This window comes from Nicotiana attenuata, chromosome 8 (assembly GCF_001879085.1).
Source record: "Nicotiana attenuata strain UT chromosome 8, NIATTr2, whole genome shotgun sequence".
NCBI classification, from domain to species: Eukaryota; Viridiplantae; Streptophyta; class Magnoliopsida; order Solanales; family Solanaceae; genus Nicotiana; species Nicotiana attenuata.
The window spans coordinates 33,452,232-33,474,139 of record NC_031996.1 but is presented as its reverse complement, the minus strand read 5'-3'; the positions used below and the strand labels follow the sequence as shown (position 1 = coordinate 33,474,139).

Here is a 21,908-nt window from a genome sequence, read left to right as displayed (position 1 = left end):
CATAAAATTTATTAAAAAGTTCTATTGACAACCATTAAAATATTTTGAAAAATTTGAATTTGGAAATTGGGGTTTGCAAAATCTTATTTGGTCTTCCCCATTTGGTGGTCCTCCTCCTCTTTTATATAGTGTTTGTGAGCATGTTTTAAGGTAGCTGTTGTGGCTCTCCTTTCTATGCTACTGCTTACGATTTCTTCTTCTTCTTCTTACTTGCAAAATGAGTTTGTTAGATTTAGTGTTATTTTGACAAATTGATGAATGCGGTTTGTTCTTTATGATATTTGGAGGCTATGTTCCAAATTTGAGCTCATTTGGAGTAGATTTAGATGTTGAATCGTGTATTGGATTGTTGAAATTCGAAAAGCAATAATCCAAAGTGATCTACTTTCAGTACTATTTTATTTGAATTTATACTTATTAATTTTTAAAAGAAAGACAAGTTTTACATATTCATATTCGAAGAAAATAAACAATCTTAATTATTCGGTATTCAAGTCTTAATACAATACCTTAATATTCATATGTGTATTCAGATTCAAACATATTAATCTTAATAAAAATAAATGAGGCTACAGAGAATGAGCCTAGTAGATCTTTCCTGAACAGGTGTTTAACACTATTTGCTCCATTAATATCTATGTGCCTAGAAGAAAATAGAAAATGTGTCCCCCAAAAATCCACGGCTAAGAAGAGGAAAGAGTAGACAGAAAAAGAAAAAAAAAATAAAAAAAAAGAGAGGAAAGAGTAGGAGAACTACATAAGAAAACCAACTAAATGTGAGTGGGTAGTCGGATAATACTTTTGGCTCAAATGTGTATAAGTTATAATAAAGTTTAAGATGGGTAAAATCGGGTAATTTTTTTAGTTTCTATAGGTAATTGCATTATTTCCTCAATAGATATCTTAGTTTTGGGAGAATTGGTTAGAATTGGTTCCCAAAGCTGCTGATTTTGGATTGAAGTTATAAACTTAATTAAAGTGTTGGGAAAGCTCTAAAAGATAGTAAACACTTTCATATGGTAAAATATTACGACAATTATAAAAAAGAACACTTTTAAATAGCTGCTGAGTTTGGATTTTAGTCATGAACACACACTGAAATACAAATTTCAAAACACCATATTATCAATCCCGGATTAGTTATTCCACCCTCCCATAGGGATAAAAAAACACTACAATCCCGGGATAACTAATTCCGGGATTAGTTATACCGCCATTTTATCCCAACCAAACATAGGATAAACTCATCTCAAATTTAATCACGGGATTAATTATCCCTTATCCCTCGTACCAAACGAGCCCTAAGAAAATAAATCAAAGATAGGAAACTCTTTTAAGTGATCCATTAACCTGAATGGATCAGAACAAAAATAATAATGAAAAAAAGAAAGTAATACTACGAGCTATATGTAATAAGTTTACTTTTGATTCTCTATATCACAGTATGTTGCTCAATGAAGTGAATCTAGGAAAAGCTGCGACGTTAATTCATTAGAAACTAGATGTTTCAAAATTTTGGAGGTAGGAAAACTTCACCAGACTTGAGGATCTTTTCTCATTTGTTTGCACATTGAAGTAGAGTATGCTTTTTGGTCAAAAAATTGCATACAAGAGGAGCCTCAGGACAATCCAACTAGAGAAAAAGGAACCTCAGGTCAATCCAGCTAGAGAAAAAGAGGCATTACTTTCTATAATGCACTGGGAATCAATCCTCACGATCATCAGTATACTGCATCACTAACCCTTCAAAAGAATCTGAACTCAATAGGCTACCATATATTGAAATCGCGAAATGAGTAACTCCCTACTTTGCTCAGCCATACGACTTTTGAGATGCTTTATTCCTCAAGTTAGGAAAAATGCGACATTCAAGTAAGAGAGTTTAAAGGAGATGACCTGTCAGAAAGAAGATTGCCCAATGCTCAATTCACTGGTGGAAACACTCGTGAAAAGGGAGAAATAACAGCCTCTGGCACATATATTTTAGAATTGCTGGGATCAGGGGCCCAACGTATCTCACTCATGTTTGGTGTCTCCACGTAGGCCATGGTAAACTCTCCCACCTTTTCTGCCTTGCCTCGCTTACCTGCCCTTAGCAGTAGATTGTTGCGGTTATAAGAGAAGATGCCATTTTCTAACCGGATAATGTCCCCAGGCTCAAAAGCATCACACTCATCACCCCACATCTGAAAGTGAACTGCAGCTGTCTCATCCGCCACTAGTGCCAAACACATCTTTTGTTGCCCTTCCAAAGTTATCCTCCCTTTGTCCAAGACAATGAATTTTGTGTTTATATTGTTCAATGCAGCCGGTACAATGTCTTTCAGATACTGCATCCTTTTGCACTGCGACACGATATCTGCAACCAAAGATTTCCAAATTACCCTAATAATTAGACACACAGAAAATCTAGAAAAATAAACTTTCTCGCGCACTCTTTTTTCATCAAGAAAGTGGTAAATGTAGTTTTTGTTTTGTTTTATCATTTCTCACCATTTATCGCTAGCATTTGCTAAACTATACTAATTGCATAATACATATAATCTCTCAGGAAGGTAAACCTTCTTATTAATTTGTTGGCATTTCACTGTTTTGTTAGTTAAAGAATATAACATACCCTTGCCATCTTTAGAGAATTTGGTCCAAACATAAAGTTAAATGACAATATACTCATACCTTTTTCCATACCAATTCAGGTCAAACGTCTAATTACATTTTTCTCCTTTAGGAAAAAATGGGAGAAAATACAAGGAAACCCCTCTAGATTGTTCAGAAATTACATACACCCTTAATTTTTGAGTTTCAACACACACACCTACTATATGACCAAAATTTGACATGGACTAGTCAAGAGACAGCTAAAAGTTGTTGATCATACAAAAAGGTCAATTCAGCCTACAAAACCTCTGTTGTATGCAATTTCATATTCACTGTTTTTTCTATCTTTTTAATTATTATTTTTTCTTTAAGAATGTCTCCAGAAACTTGCATTTTCTATTCTTTCTTACACATCACTGAATTTATACCAATCATCTCTTAACTTTGATTAAACAGAAATTTTAAAAAAAAAATTTCGATAATCGAGAAATCCTCGATTATCAAGCTTAATACCAAGCTTTTTGTTTGCGGTAAGGTTTGAACCCGTGATGTGCGCCTAACAACGCATCACGCACTGGGGTAAATTTTCAGAAAGTTTAGTTAGAATACTTAATGTATCATGTTAAACTAAAGATCTCAATAATTAGATAGATTTGTACAACTGTCACTTTCTTTATGTTAAAATTGTTTGTATAAGAAGGATTTGTGATACTCCATGCTTAAACTTAAAATAGTTGCATAGTAGATAATCAACTTTTATCTGTGATATATCATGTAAGGGTTAATTAGATCATTTCTGATCCCCCTTTTTGGGCTTCTTTCTCTCTTTTCTGTAGGTTTTGGTTTCTTTTTCAGAAAATCAAAGAAATATATTAGGTTATCACAACTGACATAGGTCTACTAGCTGTAAAACTCTAGTTGTGTAACTTAAAATTAAGAAGAAAAAGATAGCCCGGAGGAAATTCCTTAATATAGGTGATTTTAGGGGTGGGCATCGGTCGGTTCAGTTCTGTTTTTTAAAAAATCGGATGGGTTGGTTGGTTTTCGATTTTTGTAAGACTGCACATTAAAACCAAATTAAAATTAGTTGTTCCGTTTGTAAAGTTAGGTTCCATTAAAACACTTCGGATCTTTCAAACCTACAACCCTTTTTTTCCCAAATTTCGATTCTAGCCCAACTTGACTGAAACTAAGTTTTTACTACTGGAAGTGGTTGGTTAAATGGTGTGGGATGAGCATGGAAAGCATAGTTCCTTCCCGAGGCAGATCCAGGATTTGAACATTATGGGTTCGAGCTCGGAATTCTATCCCGAACCCATTTGATTTTCTAGTTAGAAATCTATTTCTTTATTAGTGAATTTTTTAATGTATATATACGAGGTCTGAGCCAGAATTTTTTAATGTATATATACGAGGTCTGAGCCAAAGTTATTGTGTTCGATGAAACTGTAACTAGAGCACTAGTGCACTACCTCCGCCTCTGGTTCCTTCTATTTCTACCTGTAACTTTTTAAAAATCAAATTCTTTATTTTACTGATACTAAACAAAGTACTAGGCTTCTTACTTTATTGTTCATTTTTGTATTTCACAACATAGTTCGTTTCTAGGTTGGGAATTCGGACCGTCACTTGCTTAACATTTGCCTTACTTGACAATTAGCTTGACTTCCAGTAAGAAATTGGGTCTGTCCTTCTAGTTTATGTTGATAAAAATAGAATTCATTTCTTGTTTACCTTAATTCCCAGCAGTTTGTGTCTTAGATTATACTAACTGACTTAATTTTGCCTTTTGTTGAATTACTGTAAGTTTCAATACCCAAAACCAACTGTAATTACCATCAATTTTAAAGTGGTGAGGATTTTTCTTAATTGAAGAAACCACACATAATCATACAGAGAGAAAAATAATGAACCTGATCACTGCTGACACGCATGAGAGGCGGCGACGGCGAGAGGCGGAAATAGTAACGGCGAGAGGCGGCGACGGCGAGAGGCGGCAGTGGGCAGCGGCGAGGGGTTTAGGAATTGAGAGCTATTTATAGCTTTGCAGATTCTAATTTCTATTTCAATTCAGGACCCCTTTGAAAAAGCCGAGGTTTTATTTGAGTAAACTGGACTGGAGTCAACATTTGTTTTTTCTCTAAAACAAAATAGTAGAATATATCTATAAAATTATCTATTTAATCTCAAAAAATGGATAACCCAACTGAAATGACAAACAAAAGCTGATCAAAGAACCGATGAAACAAAAAAAAAAATCTCGGTTTATTCTGTTTCGGTTTTAACGGAACAATGCCCACCCGCCTATTAAGGCTAATCGCATGCCTTTCTCGATAAGAATTCACGTGAAGCGAAATTCAAAAATTCACGTGATCGAAGTTCATACACAATTTAATCACAATTATGCTTGAACTTTCTCTGTGTTGGAGTTCCAACATCATATGCTCGAAGTTCATACACATGTGCTCCAATCTCTAGTATATTATGCTGGAACTTTCCGTGTGCTGGAAGTTCATACATAGGTGCATCAATCTCCAGTATATTATACTGCAAATTTCCGTGTTGCAGTAAAATAGTAGCTCTTTTTCAACGACTTTGCAAATGCTGATAATTTTCCGAAAACAGGCTAGCCCGTACTGTTTTCACGATAACTTAGGAGCACTAATTATATTTTTTTAGAAACTTTCAAACAATTACTTAATTTAATAATATTTTTATATCATATAATTTAGCCAACTATTGTATTCTATGATTTTAGGCTCTCATGTTGATAAAATTTATCCCTCCCAATCTTCCCAATTTTTTCCATCTCTCGAATTCATCTGTCTCTCTTTCATATTCTTCCACATTACTTCTTTCGCTGCCATGTCACCCCACTCCCCATCGGGAAAGGATGCCGAAAAGTCAATATCACTTGCTCCGGCAAGGTTAGATGTGCATGTTGGTAAGCTTGTTGGTAAATTTTGCCTCTATTCTTATAAAGGTAAGGCTCCACTGGATTGTTGCAATGCGTTTTTTAGTGAGCGAGTAATAAACCAATGGAGTAGATTGAAAACAAGAAGTTGATGTAGAGAACCTAAAATCTCATAATATTTTAAAACTTTAAAGTGCGCTAATATATCATCTTGGGAGCCAATGTCGGCTATGGATATGGATTATATTACTTGAACATGACATTAGTACTTAGAGGTTGTTTGCTAGGAAGTATAAGAATGATGTTGGATATGGTGTATTAACAATGCGGGTATAAGTAATGCTGGAATTAGTTATGCTGAGATTATTTCTTGTTCACGGTTTGGTTTTATGTATAAAAGCATAGCACAATTTCTAAAAGAATTAGTTGTTTACAAAATTAACCTCCACATTCAACTTTGTACACCGAGGGATTTGAGGGGCAATTATGTCTTTAATCATGCTTATACAAGTATAAAAAACCTTGCATTGCTACTATCATGATTTGCTATGTATTAGTCATACATAGGATAATACCAAAGAGGATGTATAACTAGGTTGAAAACTAGGTTATAATTTGGTTATACAAGTATTAGTTATACATAGGTTGGAAAAATATACCAAATAAGGGATTAGTAATGTACAAATCTAATACTTATATTATTTTTCTAATACCTCCTGCCAAACGACAACTTAGTGTTTTAGGAGTGATTTAGAGTTTAATTAAACCTTAAGACCAAGACTAGTTGGAAGCTACGCAAGAGGCTAGAGATTCAAACAAGTGAACCCAAGACTTAACTTCAAACTATTAAAAATATTAATTTATACTAAATTCGGTTATGAATAAGATCTCAAAGTAAAGCTCTTGATGTCTAGCTAGGATTTTGAGTCTGTGAATTCTAAACTTTATAAAAGATAGCTTATTGGATTTTGGATTTTATATATATATATATATATATATATATATATATTTATATTCTTAACGGGTTAACGGATTATCCCTTAAGAAAATTGAATAATCCGCCCCCAAACCGATAAGCCTTTAATAAAAAAATTTCAATCCGTTCCCCGTCCGTTAAGCCGTTAAGCCGTTACCGGTAAGCCATTAAGCTTCGATTCGGATCGGTTTTGAACACCCCTAGTACAAGTTAGCCATATGTATTGGCTTACTTAAGAAAGTGAATGCCTATGTACTTTTAAAGATAAAGGGAATAAAGCAAGATCCTTTTATTTTTATCTTGTTTCTTGTCCAAAAGATAAGTTAATTTATTTTGTTGTTTGAAAGTTAACAAAAACTTCAAATGCTTGTGCCGGATGAACAGAAGACATCCTCTTCAAGAGCACTTAAACATAAAGGCCCTCGCTTCTGAAACCCTAATAGTAAAGGGAAGATTTTTGGAAGTGTTTATGCCCGGAATTGAAAGTTATCAGATGAAAAAATATACCCAAAACTTTATCAACTAAATGTAAAAAAGATATTTTGCGCAACACTTAAGCGAAAAATTCTTTTATTTATTAAAGTGCCTAACTAGTAAAAGAGTTTTGGCATAATTACAAAAGATAAAAGAAAAAATAATACTTTATTCTTTGTTTCCAGAACCCGAAAGGAGAGAAGGATCTTCATTCTCCTTGGTGGAAGGAGGTTGCTACCCTGCCGGTTCGGGGCCTTCATCCTCTTCGGTCTCCCCTTCGATTCTCAAATACTTGGAACTAGTATTCGAGGAGTCAGTTGCAGCAGGTCGACCAGGAAGATTCTCACGAGCAGTTAACTCTAGTTCCCAGACTCTGGCAATGCAATCGTCAATGTTGTCAATTCCTACTTTGGCCTCCTTCAAAGTATTCCTCTTCATATGGTTGACATAGGTCTTCTCGAAGATGAGAGAATCTTCTTGATCCTAGAGTTTTGCTCGGAGCTTATTAACTTCAGCCTAAAGATCTTCTCTTTCTGCCTTCGTTGCGCTGAGCCGGGAATCAAGATCAACATTGCTAGTTGAGTGAAGCTGATTTTGCTCCATGACCCATTTGAGCCTCTCTTCCATTTTGGCCCTCTTCTACTTGTCAGCATTGGCCTCCTTGGTTTTGGAGCGCAAGTTGGCCTTTAAATTATTAATTTGCTCCTCAAAGGCAGACTCGCGCTCGGCAGCAGCAGTTACAGCATCTTGAAGCTCGACCCACTTAGCCTTGGCCTCTCTAAGGTCTTCGTGCAATTAGGCAGACTTTTGGCTGTGTGCAATTTTATCTTGCTCGGTTTGCTGTAACCACACCTCAGGCTCATCCATCATTTCAACTTTTGCCTCTAGTACCGGGAGCCGCTGATAACTAGGGATTTTGCCATGTTTTATACTCCTTCTTGCTTACGCTTTGGTTATAAATTGTTATAAAATAGTCCCAAAAGGCTCATAAGTGTGCTTGATTGCAGGTTTGATCGACAAAGTGACAAAATGTCAAGGATCGGCTCAAAAGGGAGTGAAACCTGCTCAAGTATCAAAGACAAGGCAAACTGAGGATAAAAAGGCCTAGTGCGGTCGCATTCGACTTTGCGCGGTCCGCACTAGGTAGATTCAGAGAGTTGGCATTTACGAGCTTTAGGCAATGCGACCGCTGTACATATTTTGCGGTCCGCGATAAAGGCTCCGCGGCCGCACGACCATTCTGTGCGGTCCGCGGAGTAGAGATTCAGAGAGTTGAAATTGCCAGATTCCAAGCCTTTGCGGTCCGCGATCATCTTTGTGCGGACCGCGCTAGCTTCCTCCGCGGCCGCGGTTCATTCTGCGCGGTCTGCGGAACCCAACTTCAGAGAGTCAAATTTTGAAATCCAAGAGCCTTGTGCGGCCGCGGTCCATTTTGTGCGGCCCGCACTGACCCCGCAGGGGTATTTTTGCCCAGTTTTTCCAGCTTAGTATAAATAGAACATTTTACCATTTTTAGGTCATCAGTTAATTTGTTTCAGCTGCTGCGCTCGTGAGAACACCATTTGTAGCCATTTTTTGGCATCTTAGCTTCAAATTAACGATAGATTCTTGTACTTTAATTTAGTATTTAATTAATATGTCTTGTTCTTCATCTATTTCTTCATTTTCTCCTTCAAGCATGAGTAGCTAAACCCATTAGCTAGGGTTGTGGCTCAACCCTAGTATGGGTAATTGATGGGTGTTTCCATCTAGGGTTAGATTGACTATGGGTGTTTGCTATTTGGGTTGATTTTATGTTTTAATCTATAAATTGGTGGTTACAAACACTGATTTGTGCTTTGTGGATTTGACTCTTCTTGAGAAAGAGAGTCTAAGTCTCCAAAATTGACCCAACAAGGAATTGGGATGGACTCATGAGAAATGATAGTCCCAATTAACGGGTTAAACCTCGAGAGAGTAATCACCCTACTTGAACNTGAATTCTAAACTTTATAAAAGATAGCTTATTGGATTTTGGATTTTATATATATATATATATATATATATATATATATATATATATATATATATATATATATATATATATATAGGATTTGGATAGCAACTATTGGGTTCTGTTGAACCCATAAACATAACACTAGCTCCGCCGATGCCAACTCTAGATCATTAATAGTGGTTGTTAAGCTTGAAAAAGATAATGAATAATAACTTGAGCTGAAAGAATGAGTTGGATAATTATTCTTGCGACTCTGATAGCTTAATATATACTCCCCGTTCGCAATTGGGTAAAACGCAGAGGGAGGGAAGCTCTGGCGACAGGAAAGGTGATTCATCGCGTGAGAGCTCCCATCTTGACTGGAAGGAAGTGTGCCGACTTTTTCAATCGTTCCACAATTACCAAATGGAATCATACTAGCAAAAAGATTCGGGCAATCCAACAACGAAGTCTATATTGATCATCTCCCATTTCCACTATGGGATCTCAATATTTTGGGCTAACCCACTAGGTCATTGGTGTTCAGCCTTTACCTGTTGGCAATTTATGCACATTGACCCGAACTTGGCTATATCTCTCTTCATATTATTCCACCAATAGACCTCTTTCAAAAAAAATCTTGGTACATCTTAGTAGATCCGAATTACGAAGTAACCCGAGTTGTGTGCTTCAGTCATGATTGTTCTTCTAAGATAATTCACATCGGGAACACATGAATCAACCTTGATACCTTAGACTACTGTCAATTGCATCCACAATGAATTAGTGACTTTCAGCCAGTTGATCCTTTCTTTCAACTCCACAAAATAGGGATCTTCATATTGATGGGACTTTACCTGTTCAATCAAGGATGATTGGGCGCGATTTTGTACGGTCACATCACCATTATCATCCTCGACAATTCGTAAACCCAAGTTTGCCAAGCTATGGATCTCTCTCCTCATAGGTTGTGGACGTACTGCCAAACAAGCTAAGTTACTTGTTGACTTTCTATTAAGAGCATCTTCCACCACATTGGCCTTCCTCGGATGGTACAAAATATCAACATCACAGTCTTTGGGATGTTCAAGCCATCGTCTTTGCCTCAAGTTCAGTTCCCGTTGCTTGAAAATGTACTGCAAACTCTTGTGATCAGTATATACCTTACAATGGACACCGTACAAATAGTTGCCCCTTATCTGTAATACAAAAGCCACCGCGGCGACTTCTAAGTCATGAGTGGGATGGTTCTTTTCATGGTTTTTTATTTGCCTTGAAGCATAGGTAATGTCAACACCGGTGTTGTAGTCATTTTCGTTTTCAATTCTTGAAAACTCCTTTCACAAGCATCCGACCATTTAAGTTTGGCATCTTTCTGTATAAAGTTTTTTCAAAGGATACGCAAGAGTAGAAAAACCTTCAACAAACCTTTGATAGTATCCGACTAATCCTAAAATGCTTCGAATCTCCGTCGGTGTTGTTGGTCTAGGCCAACATTTAGTCGCTTCAATATTTTGCGGATCAACCTTGATACCATCACTTGATAACACATACCCAAGAACACCACAGATTCAAGCCAAATCTCGCACTTAGAAAATTTTGCATGCAACTCATGCTCCAACAGCGTTCGCAATACCCTCCTCAAATGATTGGCTTGCTCCTGTTGACTTCATGGGTAGACTAAAATGTCATCAATAAAAACTATTACGAATGTGTTGAGAAATAGTTTGAAAACTCCTTCAATTCTATTAACTCTACTGGGGCTATTCGGTACGGCAGAATATATACTGGTTGTGTATCTGGTATCACATCAATCCCAAAATCAATAATCCGATCCGGTAGAATACCCAAAAGTTCATCGGGAAAGACATCTGGAAGCTCACAAACAACTGGTACAAATTGAAGAGTTGGTATCTCAAGACTCATGTTTGTGAGTCTGACTAAGTGGTAAAGGCTTCCCTTGATAATCATCTTTTTTGCCTTAAGATAAGAAATAAACTTACCTCGAGGTTCAACAGTATTGCCATTCCATTCACGAACCGGCTCATTGGGGAATTCAAACTTGACTACTTTAGCACGATAAGTGTGGCATAATATTTGAATAGCTAATCCATCCCCATGATGACATCAAAGTCAACCATTTCTAACTCAATAAGATCTGTCGTAGTCACTCGATCTTGAACTATAATTACACAACCCCTATAGACAAGAGAAGCAATAACCGAATCTCCAACCGGAGTAGACACAGAGAATTGTTCAACCAATTATTCTGGCTCTATCCTGAAATCAGTGTTTTGGAAAGCGTTAAGCGCAAAAAAGCGACGAGGCCTCGCTTCACAAAAGCGAGAAGCGCGCAGCGAAGCGCGCGCTTTTTTGCTGTGAAGCGCAATTTAACACATAAAAAAAAATATAAAAAATAGGCATAGATAAATGGCTAAGAACTCATTAAAAATAACATATTAAGCAAATAATAGATTCAATTCTTAAATTTACTACAATCAACAACTAAAAAAAATAACAATTAATTCACAGAAGAAAACAGAAAACAGAGCATAAAGAGCACTTTTAATAACAGAAAACAGAGCATAACAGAAGAAAAAGAAGTCGTATCATGATAACAGAAGCAACTTTTAATAACAGAAGAAAAAAAAGTCGTTTTGGGCAAAAAATGAGTGCTTAAAAAGTGAAAAAAATTGAAAGAAGAACACAAGAGAACAAGAATAACAGAAGAAGATAGAAAACATAGCATGAAGAAGAAGAACAGAAGAACTGAAGAAGAAAAGAAGAAGAACAGAAGAACAGAAGAAGAAGACCGTCGTCGGTGGAGTTCGCTGGGCTGAAGAAGAAGACCTTCGTATGTTTTGGTAACAGATGTCTTCTGCTCGTATGTTTATTTGCCAAAATTTTTAAAAAAGCCCTAGCTGATGCCTTCTTTTTCTCGCTTTTTCTAACTCGTCGCTTCTCGCTTAAGCGAGAAAAGCGCTCGCTTTTCTAATGTAAGTCGCCTTTTTACCAGAAAAGCGCTACAACTGCGCCTCGCCTCGCTTCATCGCTTAAAGCGAGAAGCGAGCGCTTTTAATAACACTGCCTGAAATCCAAAGCAAAGAATGGGGTAATATATGAAAACTTGGATCTAGGATCCATAAGAGCATAAGCATCAAGTGTGGAAACAATGAGTATACCTGTGACAACGGCTCTAAAGCCTCTACAGTAGGGCGAGTGGGCATAACGTAGAAACGCGGTTGCATCCCCATAGAAGTAGCAGCTGTCTGATGTGTCTATCCTGCATTACGACCACCATGGATCCCATATCTCTAAGGTGTGGGTGGTGTAGCTAAAGTAGTGGCCATAGAAGTTATTGGCCGGGGTGTCGATCCCTGTTGCCATTAGGGCAGAACCTCTTCACGTGGCCTATTTGACCACACCCATAGCATGGGCCTCGAATCACTGGAGATGAGTCAGAATGTCTAGAACATAACCTACACTACTCTGAACCTGTTGAGTGGTCATGCGATCACCTTGAGTTGGTCTAATCTAACCTCTACGTCTCGAACTCTAAGCCACTGGTGGGCCACTAAAAGCGATCTGTACCATAGGTTGTGGTAGCCTAGATGGCTCCCTCCTATTCTGACCTTTCCTGAACTAGGCAATGCACTGAAAATACCAAAGCTGTGAGCCTTCTTGTTCTTTTCTCTATTGACCTTTTCCTTTTGATGAATCCTCTCATGACCAATACACAAGTCCACATAGTCAGCATAAGTGGTGTGTCTCCTTCCACTAGCCGCATCCTTTCGAATACTCGGAATCAACCAAGGGGAAAAGCGATCAATCTCGTCATCATCTGTGGGGATGAGGTGGGGGAGCATAGCGAGAAAACTTTACTCTGAAACAGACATAGTATCCCGCTTTAAGGTCTCAAATGATATTGCAAGATCAGCCCTAACTCCCGATGGCCCACTTCTTGATGAACATTTTGGGGAATTCTTCCTAATTCATTGGAGGTACATCCTCCGATCTACTTCTCTCCACCCATTTGAATCAGAGGTCGGCCACATCATTCAACTGGTAAGCTGCTAACAAAACTCAATGATCTTTCACTCCTAGCAAGGTAGTGGCCTTCTCCATCTCCTCAAGAAAGTCTTGTGGGCCCTCAAGAGGATCCGTTCCTGTAAATGTCAGTGATCCAAGCCTTACAAACTTCATGGCCAATTGTGCCATATCCTCATTCACCGGTGCTCACATGCCTCCCTAATGGAGAGCTTGAATACCCGTCTACAGGTTCTGTTGGGCCTGCATAGCCATTAGCTCACCGAAAGTATTCATGGTCATCCTTATGCCGAGAATGGCCTCATCTAAGCGGCTTGGCACTGGAGGTGGGGCAGGTACCTCATCAACTTCTTTCTCATGCACCTCCACCATTCGGAGGTCGGCCCCCTAGTTCTGGCGGGTGTCCCTCCCCAAGCCGCATTGGGTATAGGAGCAGCGTCTCCATTCACATTGCTACCGCGTGTGTTCACCATGTTCTACGAATCGAGATAATGCACAAGTTAAGAAACCTCTTAGATTAAAGCTCTACTGCACGATCTAGAATAGGGAGAAAGAACAAAACATTTCTATAATGTCAATGTAGCCTTCCCGATATAAATGTGGCGCACAAAACACTGATAAGAGAACTCTACTTGACAGGGTTCCACAGACATCCTAGGATTTGACTTAGAACCTAGTGCTCCAACACCAAGTTTGTCACTACCTAAGATCCACGTGACCGGCACTTGGTGCACAACCCGATCCGAGCGAACCAAACCTATCAATAAATCCTCTCTTATATGCATGTGGAAGCCCTTTGAAACACAAACATTTTAAAAAATAAAATCCATGCATGAAACTTAACCTTTAAATTAATTCTTTTCATTAAAAAAAATGCTGCCATATAAGTAACCATAACTTACAACCCAAAAGAGTAAACTAATATTGTCTATGGAATCTTTATGATACAGAATGAATATAGTCGACCGAGACAAGCTGGGTGACCCAAAAGCATTAAATAAATGTTACTCCACAATAGTAAGAGTGGAGCCTCACCAAAAGTATCAACTGGAGATGTGGAATTGTCCTATCCATGGATCTCACACTGCTTAGGACCGGTGCCTAAAAACAAAAATGAAAATTTGGCCAAAGGGCCTAAGCTCTGCATGCCTAGTATGAATCATGAACAGTTTCCCCCAAGAGTGGGACAAGATAGGAAAGACGATCAAGAAATATGCAAAGCATCGATATAACAAGGAAGCATTTATGTCAATTCATAAGTTAAACAAGGAGATGAAATCATAATGTAAAACATAATTCGAATTTTATGTCCTTTGGCCTTTAAGTTCAACCAAAATTCTGTGAGATTTTACCTTTAGTGGGAGCACTATACCGACGCCGACATAATATAAACAACACTAGGTGATTAACCTAGCCACAAGTATTTGACCCTACTTGTCTGGATGGCTTCCCGTAGTACCATACGAGTGGACTTAACTTCATTACATTTAGTAGTAATCATTTTTCCATCCCACAAACCTCGGCTTAACTTATGAATGTATCCCTACACCGGTATGTGTAGTTCCATGGTAACGAGTTCAAAATTCAAACCAATCTCGGTGGTCTCCACTAGTGACACCTAAAATATTTGACTTTTCTAAAATAGATTCATAGTTTATAAGCCTCAGATAAATCTACTTCAAATCAAATTATGGTGTTCATAACCGATTCAAACATTTGAACAAGCAAATAAAAACCTTCTTCAATTTCAGTAAAAAGAAATTAACAAAGTGAGAATTTATCTTTTAGTTCAACAAGTGTCACTCCAACATGTAAAGATACTTCAAAACTGTTACACTTTATGTTTTTAATAAAATAACTCATTAATGGAACTTAAGCATTTATAATGCAAGAAATTGTGTAATCGCAACCCGCTCGTCCCCCACGAGCTAGGATCCGCAATTAGAAGTCTAGTTTTAAACTAATTTACAACATGCGAATTGGAGAAAAAACTCCATGAAGTCGTAGGTTGTAACATATCTCAATATACTTCCGACGCTTTACCACAAGCATCCAAAGTCTTCAACCAATCACAATATACATAATTATATCCAACATGAGTTAAGAGTTCCTCAACAATACCCATTTATGTCTTTACACTTGACTATGGGTACGTAGGGCTCATCTTTCCTGCCAAATGTGTTAATCCATTCTTAAAAATCTCATTTATAGTACTTTATGGTCTATTAGGGTTATAAACAACTAAACAATCTCCATTTAATACTCCAATTCACTATTCATGTCTTCCCCAATTACCAACCATCAATATACAACTAGGGTTTCATAATTACTCACTCTCAACTACTTCTAAATATCATGAATATCATATATACACTCACTTATATCTCATAAATGAGGTTGGAGTAGAAGAATTTACTTTTTAAAGGAAACCCTAGAAAATCTCTTCTTTGGTGTTCTTCGTGATTCTTCAAGATTGAAGTAATTCCTATGGATTGAATCCATATATATGTTAGTTATAATATATAATGATGTTATCTATTCATATATTATAATAAATGGGGATAACCAGGCAGCTCATGGTCAACATGTCGGCCTGGCCCGATACTATCTTATGGCTTCTATTTGCAGTCCACACGTGTAGCCCAACTTTGACAACTTTTAACTCACCGTTTGATTTCTCTTCCCAGGTTCAACACTTCCTCACATATACCTCTGCTCGCATTCTTCCCCTCCCTCCATTGCTATTTTCTACTGGGTCTTCAAAATCCGTATGCGAGAAGATCTAAAAGCTTAGTCATTTAAGTTCTCCAGGAAAAATCCTCAAACTTTAAAACACGCTTGCTTGGCACTTCATGTGTTACCTCTGAAAAATCTCATTGTTTCTGGATTCCGCTCTTCTTCTAACCTGTTCTTTCTTGCTGAAATTGACAAATTAACAAATTGTGTGATTGTCTTCATTCTTCTCCACATCTGAATTGGTTAGTTTCCACTTCGTTCTTTTCGAGCTTTTAGGGTTCGTGAATCAATTTTCTCTTTTAGTTTTCAAGGTAGCTTTACCGTTGGAAATTTGTCAATAATTTACTCCTATAAACTATCCAATCTTTATGCTTTTAGATTTGAAAGAGAGATCTGTTTTACCTCTGATTTTTTATGAAATACTTCGTTGTTGGTAGCTTTGAAACAGAATTCTGTTTTATCTCTGATTTTTATGGAAGAGTTGATTTTTTTCGGATGGGAATCTGTTGGGATTTTAGTTGCAGAAGTTGAATTTTCAATTCATTCTACTGATTGCTTAAGGAGTTCGACTAAGTAATTTATTGGACTAGATTATGTCTTTAGTTATTGTTATTTGATGGTTGACACTGCAAAAGAAAGTTCTTACATAGTTATCAGTATGCTAATTGCTCTTCTCCGTTTTCCTGGAAACCTATTTAGCACCGAGGAAGGAGAAAAGTATTTGAATCCTTGAACCTAAGAGTATCTATTGATTCTCTATATTCAATTAAATATGACACGGGGAACCTTTGTTAGTTAGCTTAGTAGGGAGTAAGAAGAGGTAAGAGAATCTAAATTCCATTAATGTTGTAACTCAACAACAACAACAATAATAACAAACCCCGTATACTCCCACAAGTGACTTGTTGCTGGGAGGGTAGTATGTACGCAGACCTTAATCCTGTAACTCGAGTGGAAATATTTGAGCACATGTACTCATTTAATTCTAACCGTCCTCCAACAACTCATACCCATGGAAACGGTTGTTCTTTTTGCCTGTGTTTTGTTGACTGGAATTTCTTGAACGCTGCTTTTTCCATAGAACTAAGTTTTTTTTTTAATTCAATTTTACCATTCGATTTGACCCACTTAAATTTTTTAGAGGAACCTCAACTAAAGATTTATAATTTGCATATATAGCAAGCTAATACAAAGACAAGAGAGCAAAATAAATGGGTGAGAATAGAACCTCCAGTTAATAAAGTGGAGAATAATGGAATCGGGTTCACAAGCAATTTTGCGACCAACTTCTTCCATTTCAACACAGTAGTACAGAAGCACTTGCTTCTTCTTCTTTACTGTTTCCTTGTCCATCTAAACACAGTAGCTGTTTGAGAGAGTGTGTGTGTTCTGACAAAAGTGCAGGAGAGTGTTGTAGTGTGCCTGTTGTTTAAGGATTTTTGACTAAGATTTTCGTCATCCAACAATTTGGTGTTTAGGTCACTATACAAGATGCAGAAAGATAATCAACCAAATGTGTCAAATAAAAGCTGCATGATGCTTAATTCACTTACATTTCTGTTAATGTGGATAGCATGTTGGTTTCAGTGGTTTGCTACTTTGCATATAACTCTCTTGTCTTTTACTCTATCATTTACTCTGTTCAGTATTGCTTGGGTGGCTTTGATAGAAATATATGCTTTATGATATTCAACTGACTTCGAGGTTATGCATATTGCTTACTTGTGTGTTAGGATTTTAAGACTTCAATTTTTTTTAAGAGTTAAGTGGATTTTTTTAAAGGGATATTCTATGGAGTTGTAGTGTCTCCAAACAACTGAGTTTGTTTGAATTGGGCAATTCATATATTGGTTTGTTTCTTTTTCTATTATAGTTTTCTGTCGATTGTGTTTTGGAATTTTGTTATATAGTTTAAATATGTCAGTTTTATCACAACAGTGAAAGATATCAAATTATCAACTAAGCTCAAAAGGGCATAGAAAAAGATCCTTTCTTTTTCTTTTTGGTATTATGTAAGGCTTATTGAATTGACATTGTGGGTGCACAACATTAATCATTGTTCTATCTCAGCATTTGTTCCAGTTACTAATAAGTTTCATGCTTCCCTGCTTAAAACATAGTCATACTAATACGCTACCAAAACTAAATAGGAGAATTCAATTTTTGCAGAGCCAATTCCAAGTTGGTCATTTTTTTTAATTTGATTTTCTTGTGATACTTTTATCTCAGTTATAGCAGTAGTTTCTTAGAGCCTTGCTTCAACTTTCAACGCCATTCAACCCTTTGAGCATAAGATTACGTCAATACAAGTCTAACGCTAATGCTCCTTTATTTCTTTTTCGCTCTGAGATAAGAATGTGCACAGTTCAAGAAAAGCCTGATAGCTCTAACACGCGCAGAGAAATGAAGAAAACCAAAGTTGTTCAGTAGCTGGCTTGACATATACAGAGAAATTTCAGGCAGTTCTATGATGTATAGGAACAAAGATTTTGTTGGTAATCTCTTGTGCATAGTTAAAGTTTAGATTCGGTGACAATGACATTAAACACTACGATTTTGCAGAATATTTTAAATCACATATCTTCTCAAATAATTGATTTAGAAGAAAGATAAAACACCTACAGTATATTTCATTGTAGCTAAAATTAAAAAACTTTACAAGCTCTTTGCAATTTGAATTGTGTGTTAAGCTAACAAATACATCCTAATAGATTTTAATATTGTCACATTTTGGTACAGTCTATATTTTCTTTAGCAAGAACAGTAACAGAAAAGTTAGATGTAGTTGTTGCTTCTGCTATTCGTTTTGATAATTTCGACGAAAATAAAAATGATCATGAATTTGCTAACATGAAGCTTCATCTAGCCATTGGGCCCGGGCTTAGCCCGGGCATAACCTCACTAGTAACATCATAGATGTACAAAGAAATAATACCTTGAAGTGTATTAGATGTGGGGGTGGACCCTTTCTCTCTCTAAAATATTATAGCTTCAAAAACCTTGCTCAAATTCTCTCTCCCCGCCTCCTTCTATTTATAGAAAATAGGGTGCATAGGAGCTATGCGTAGCTATGAACTCTAGCTATGCATCAGAAGCTCTTCTTGTTTTCCCTTTGGTTTCATCTACGCATGCAGCATAGCTACACATCCTATCTACGCTTGGTTGCGTAGCTAAGATCCCTAGCTACGCACAGTTGAAGCTTCTCCTTTTCCTCTTCTCTTCTTCCTGGTTTTAGCTACGCATGTCAGCATAGCTATACATCCTAGCTAAGCCTGGCTACAAGAATTCTCTTGCTCCTTTTTTTGCTAAACCCTCCAAGGAATGCTTTTAGACACTCAACCTAGGGACCTCCTACCCTTATGATCTCATGCTCAAGTATCCCAATGACCCTGCTACCCTCGTATGGGTCCGTAAATACTTCGAAGTCTCACTAATTATTCTCTTAATTTTGAATTAGACTCAATCGTCTTAGAAAAATTCGGGGGCTTTACAATCTCTCCCGCTTAGAAACATTCGTCCTCGAATGTACAACTGAAGTTGTAATCAATTTCAATATCCAACCATAACCCTTCTAGACCTCGACACCAAATGACCTCTTATATGCCATCCTTTTTTACTAACTCCCCAACTTCTCAAAAACATTCGACAGAGTCTACTTTGAAAATAGGACTATACCAAGATTTTACCCGTTAGCTAAACACGAAGCTATATATATATTGTCACACCTCCTTTTTCCTACCCGAAAGGGAGGTATAATGGAGTTTTTTCCAATTTAAGTGACAATCGAAATGGAATTATTTTATTTAAAATCAGAGTCGCCACTTGGGATAGTTTATTGGTGTCCCAAGTCACCAGTTTAAATCCCGAATCGAGGAAATATTGACTTTGTTTTACAGTCTGCGAACACAGAAATCCGGGTAAGAAATTCTGTTAACCCGGGAGAAGGTGTTAGGCATTCCCAGGTTCCGTGGTTTTAGCACGGTCGCTCAACTGTTATTATTGGCCTATTTATTTGATTTTAAAACATCTTTGAAACCTATGTGCATTTTTATTCCTTCTAAACCGCTTTTAATAAATCAATTGTTTTACAACTAATTATTTGATTACACGTTGTGAATCATATCACGGGAACCGTACCCACGATCCACAACATGTCTATTTTGTTATTATTGTTCGAAGTTATGGTTGAGTCACGTGAAACGTGCACTCGAATTGGAATTTATGTATCGTGACCAAGTCACGGGAACCGTGCCCATAGTCATGATGATTTATTATTAATCGCACCTAAAGCAACTAGCGCACTTGAATTATTTTCCTAACCTTGGTGATTGTTATGATGCCAAGTTTATGGACAAGAAATTATTTGCGGAAGAGGCTTAGCCAGGTCACTAATTATAATGTAGCATTCTATCTTTTTGGAATTAAAAAAAATGCTGAATTTACAGGTTAAACTAATGGAATGGCAATATCGAGTAACTTGACTAAATACACGATAAAACATGAAATTAGGCTAACTTTGCACCTAAATACATAAACATCTAGGAAATTGAGGAAATGGTTAACCACGTCAAAATATCAAAACGTGCCAACACTAATGTCCAAATGCATTTCAAATTTAGAAATTAAAAAAAACACTTGTGTACATTCAGATTATAATTAATTATTCATAATCATTTTCACCCAATTGACCCCCAATAAATGTTATACTTAACAAGTAAAACTAATGATTAGCATGAATGGGTGACGACTTCATTAAGCAGCTATAGGCGCTGTATCAACCCAACCAAATTAAGATACAAGAGAGATATTATTAAATTGCAATAAAAGAAATAAATAAGTTAATACCAAAATCGTCATCAAACATGACAAAACGCCAAAATTTTATTTACTACGGGAACCAACAAAATTTTGAGATTAAAAGTAAGAAACGGACCTCGATAGAAAGCAATTTTGAATCTGAAAATGCTTAACACCGGAAACCTTAGACAGCTTAGACAGCTTAGACAGCGACAACCTCGACAGAACCTCGAACCTCGCGGACGAACTCGAACTCTACTCGACCCATAGAACACCGAAACTCAAAGAGCTGACCGGAACTTTAAGAAGCGAGATTTGAGAATGCCGGTGTCCGCATTGTATCGTATTCGTCAGCTCAGCGAAGCTTTATCAATCAACTTGGGAAAAAACAAGAATATGAAAAGTCTTCGATTGGTAGTGTATTATATTGTCTCAATTCTAATGATTTGAGCCTAGAGAATTGCTACTGTTTCGTGACCTCCCCTTTTTACTATTCTAATTCCCTCAGATTCCTCCGTTTTTTTCCAGCCTTCCTTCGTTTCCCCTTTTCTCGTTTTTTTCTATCTATGTTTCGTGTGTGTCGCGGCTGAATCTTTTTAGTGAGAATAGGAAGACGGATCGACCATTCTCTCAAAAAGGGATGGGGCGTTGCTCATTTCTCTTTTTCCAGTAGGGGCGTTGGTCATGGCTGCTGTTTTTTTTTTTTTTTTCCAAACATCAGAGAGTGGGGCGTTAGGTTTAGGTTGATGGGGGGTCTGTTTTCATCTCTCTTTTTTGAGTGATAGAGTTACTACTTATATGTGTGTGCAGCCGATGAAGTGAATCTTGGGCCCAAAGTAATGTTTCTATTGGACCAAGATAAAAAGAAGGAACTTTTACACATTCCTATGCCACATAGCAAATCTTATTACCATTAATGTTTAAGGTTTGATTTAATTACACTTAATATACCAAATTATCAATTCTATACCATAATGTATTTTAAGGGTACAATTAATGCAGCATATATATCCCTCTTTTTGACAAGTAATTCTCAATTTTCCCTCTTCATTATTAAATAAATAGATTTTGTGTTTGTTCTTTCCTTGTTGTCTGGCAAAGTCCAATAATTGAACAAGAGTTGGATACTGAACGTTAACGCTTCAATGTCTAACCATGAATCAGAGGGTAAGTTTTTTTATGGCAAAATTAAAGAACTGCAAATTGTATAAATTGCATCAAATGGATATGTGGCGTTTGGTTATTTGGGAATATTTCATTTTTGTAACATCGTGACGTTAAAGAATGCTCTCATCTACAGTGATATTGGTTCACTATCTAGACAAAAAAAAATAGTATGTCGTTTCTAAACTAGATTTTCGACATAATTGCATTTTTTGCAGAAGATTTTG

General features: G+C 36.9%; 1 protein-coding gene across 2 annotated transcripts; it reads right to left on the bottom strand.

Annotated features, from left to right (window-relative positions):
• LOC109231227 (SOSS complex subunit B homolog) lies at positions 1,060-21,279 on the bottom strand. 2 transcript variants are annotated; one of them, XM_019396813.1, is made up of 2 exons: positions 20,654-21,279; positions 1,060-2,359 (listed from the first exon to the last, which is right to left on the bottom strand). In XM_019396813.1, the coding sequence occupies exon 2, from the start codon at positions 2,334-2,336 to the stop codon at positions 1,923-1,925; it is 414 nt and encodes a 137-aa protein (XP_019252358.1). In that variant the 5' UTR covers positions 2,337-2,359; positions 20,654-21,279; the 3' UTR covers positions 1,060-1,922. The 2 variants fall into 2 exon arrangements, with proteins under 2 accessions (XP_019252358.1, XP_019252357.1); XM_019396812.1 differs by lacking the exon at positions 20,654-21,279 and adding an exon at positions 4,512-4,795.

Coding starts and splice junctions, on each gene's coding strand:
- LOC109231227 (XM_019396813.1), bottom strand. CDS start 2,336: ATGCAGTATCTGAAAGACATTGTACCGGCTGCATTGAACAATATAAAC.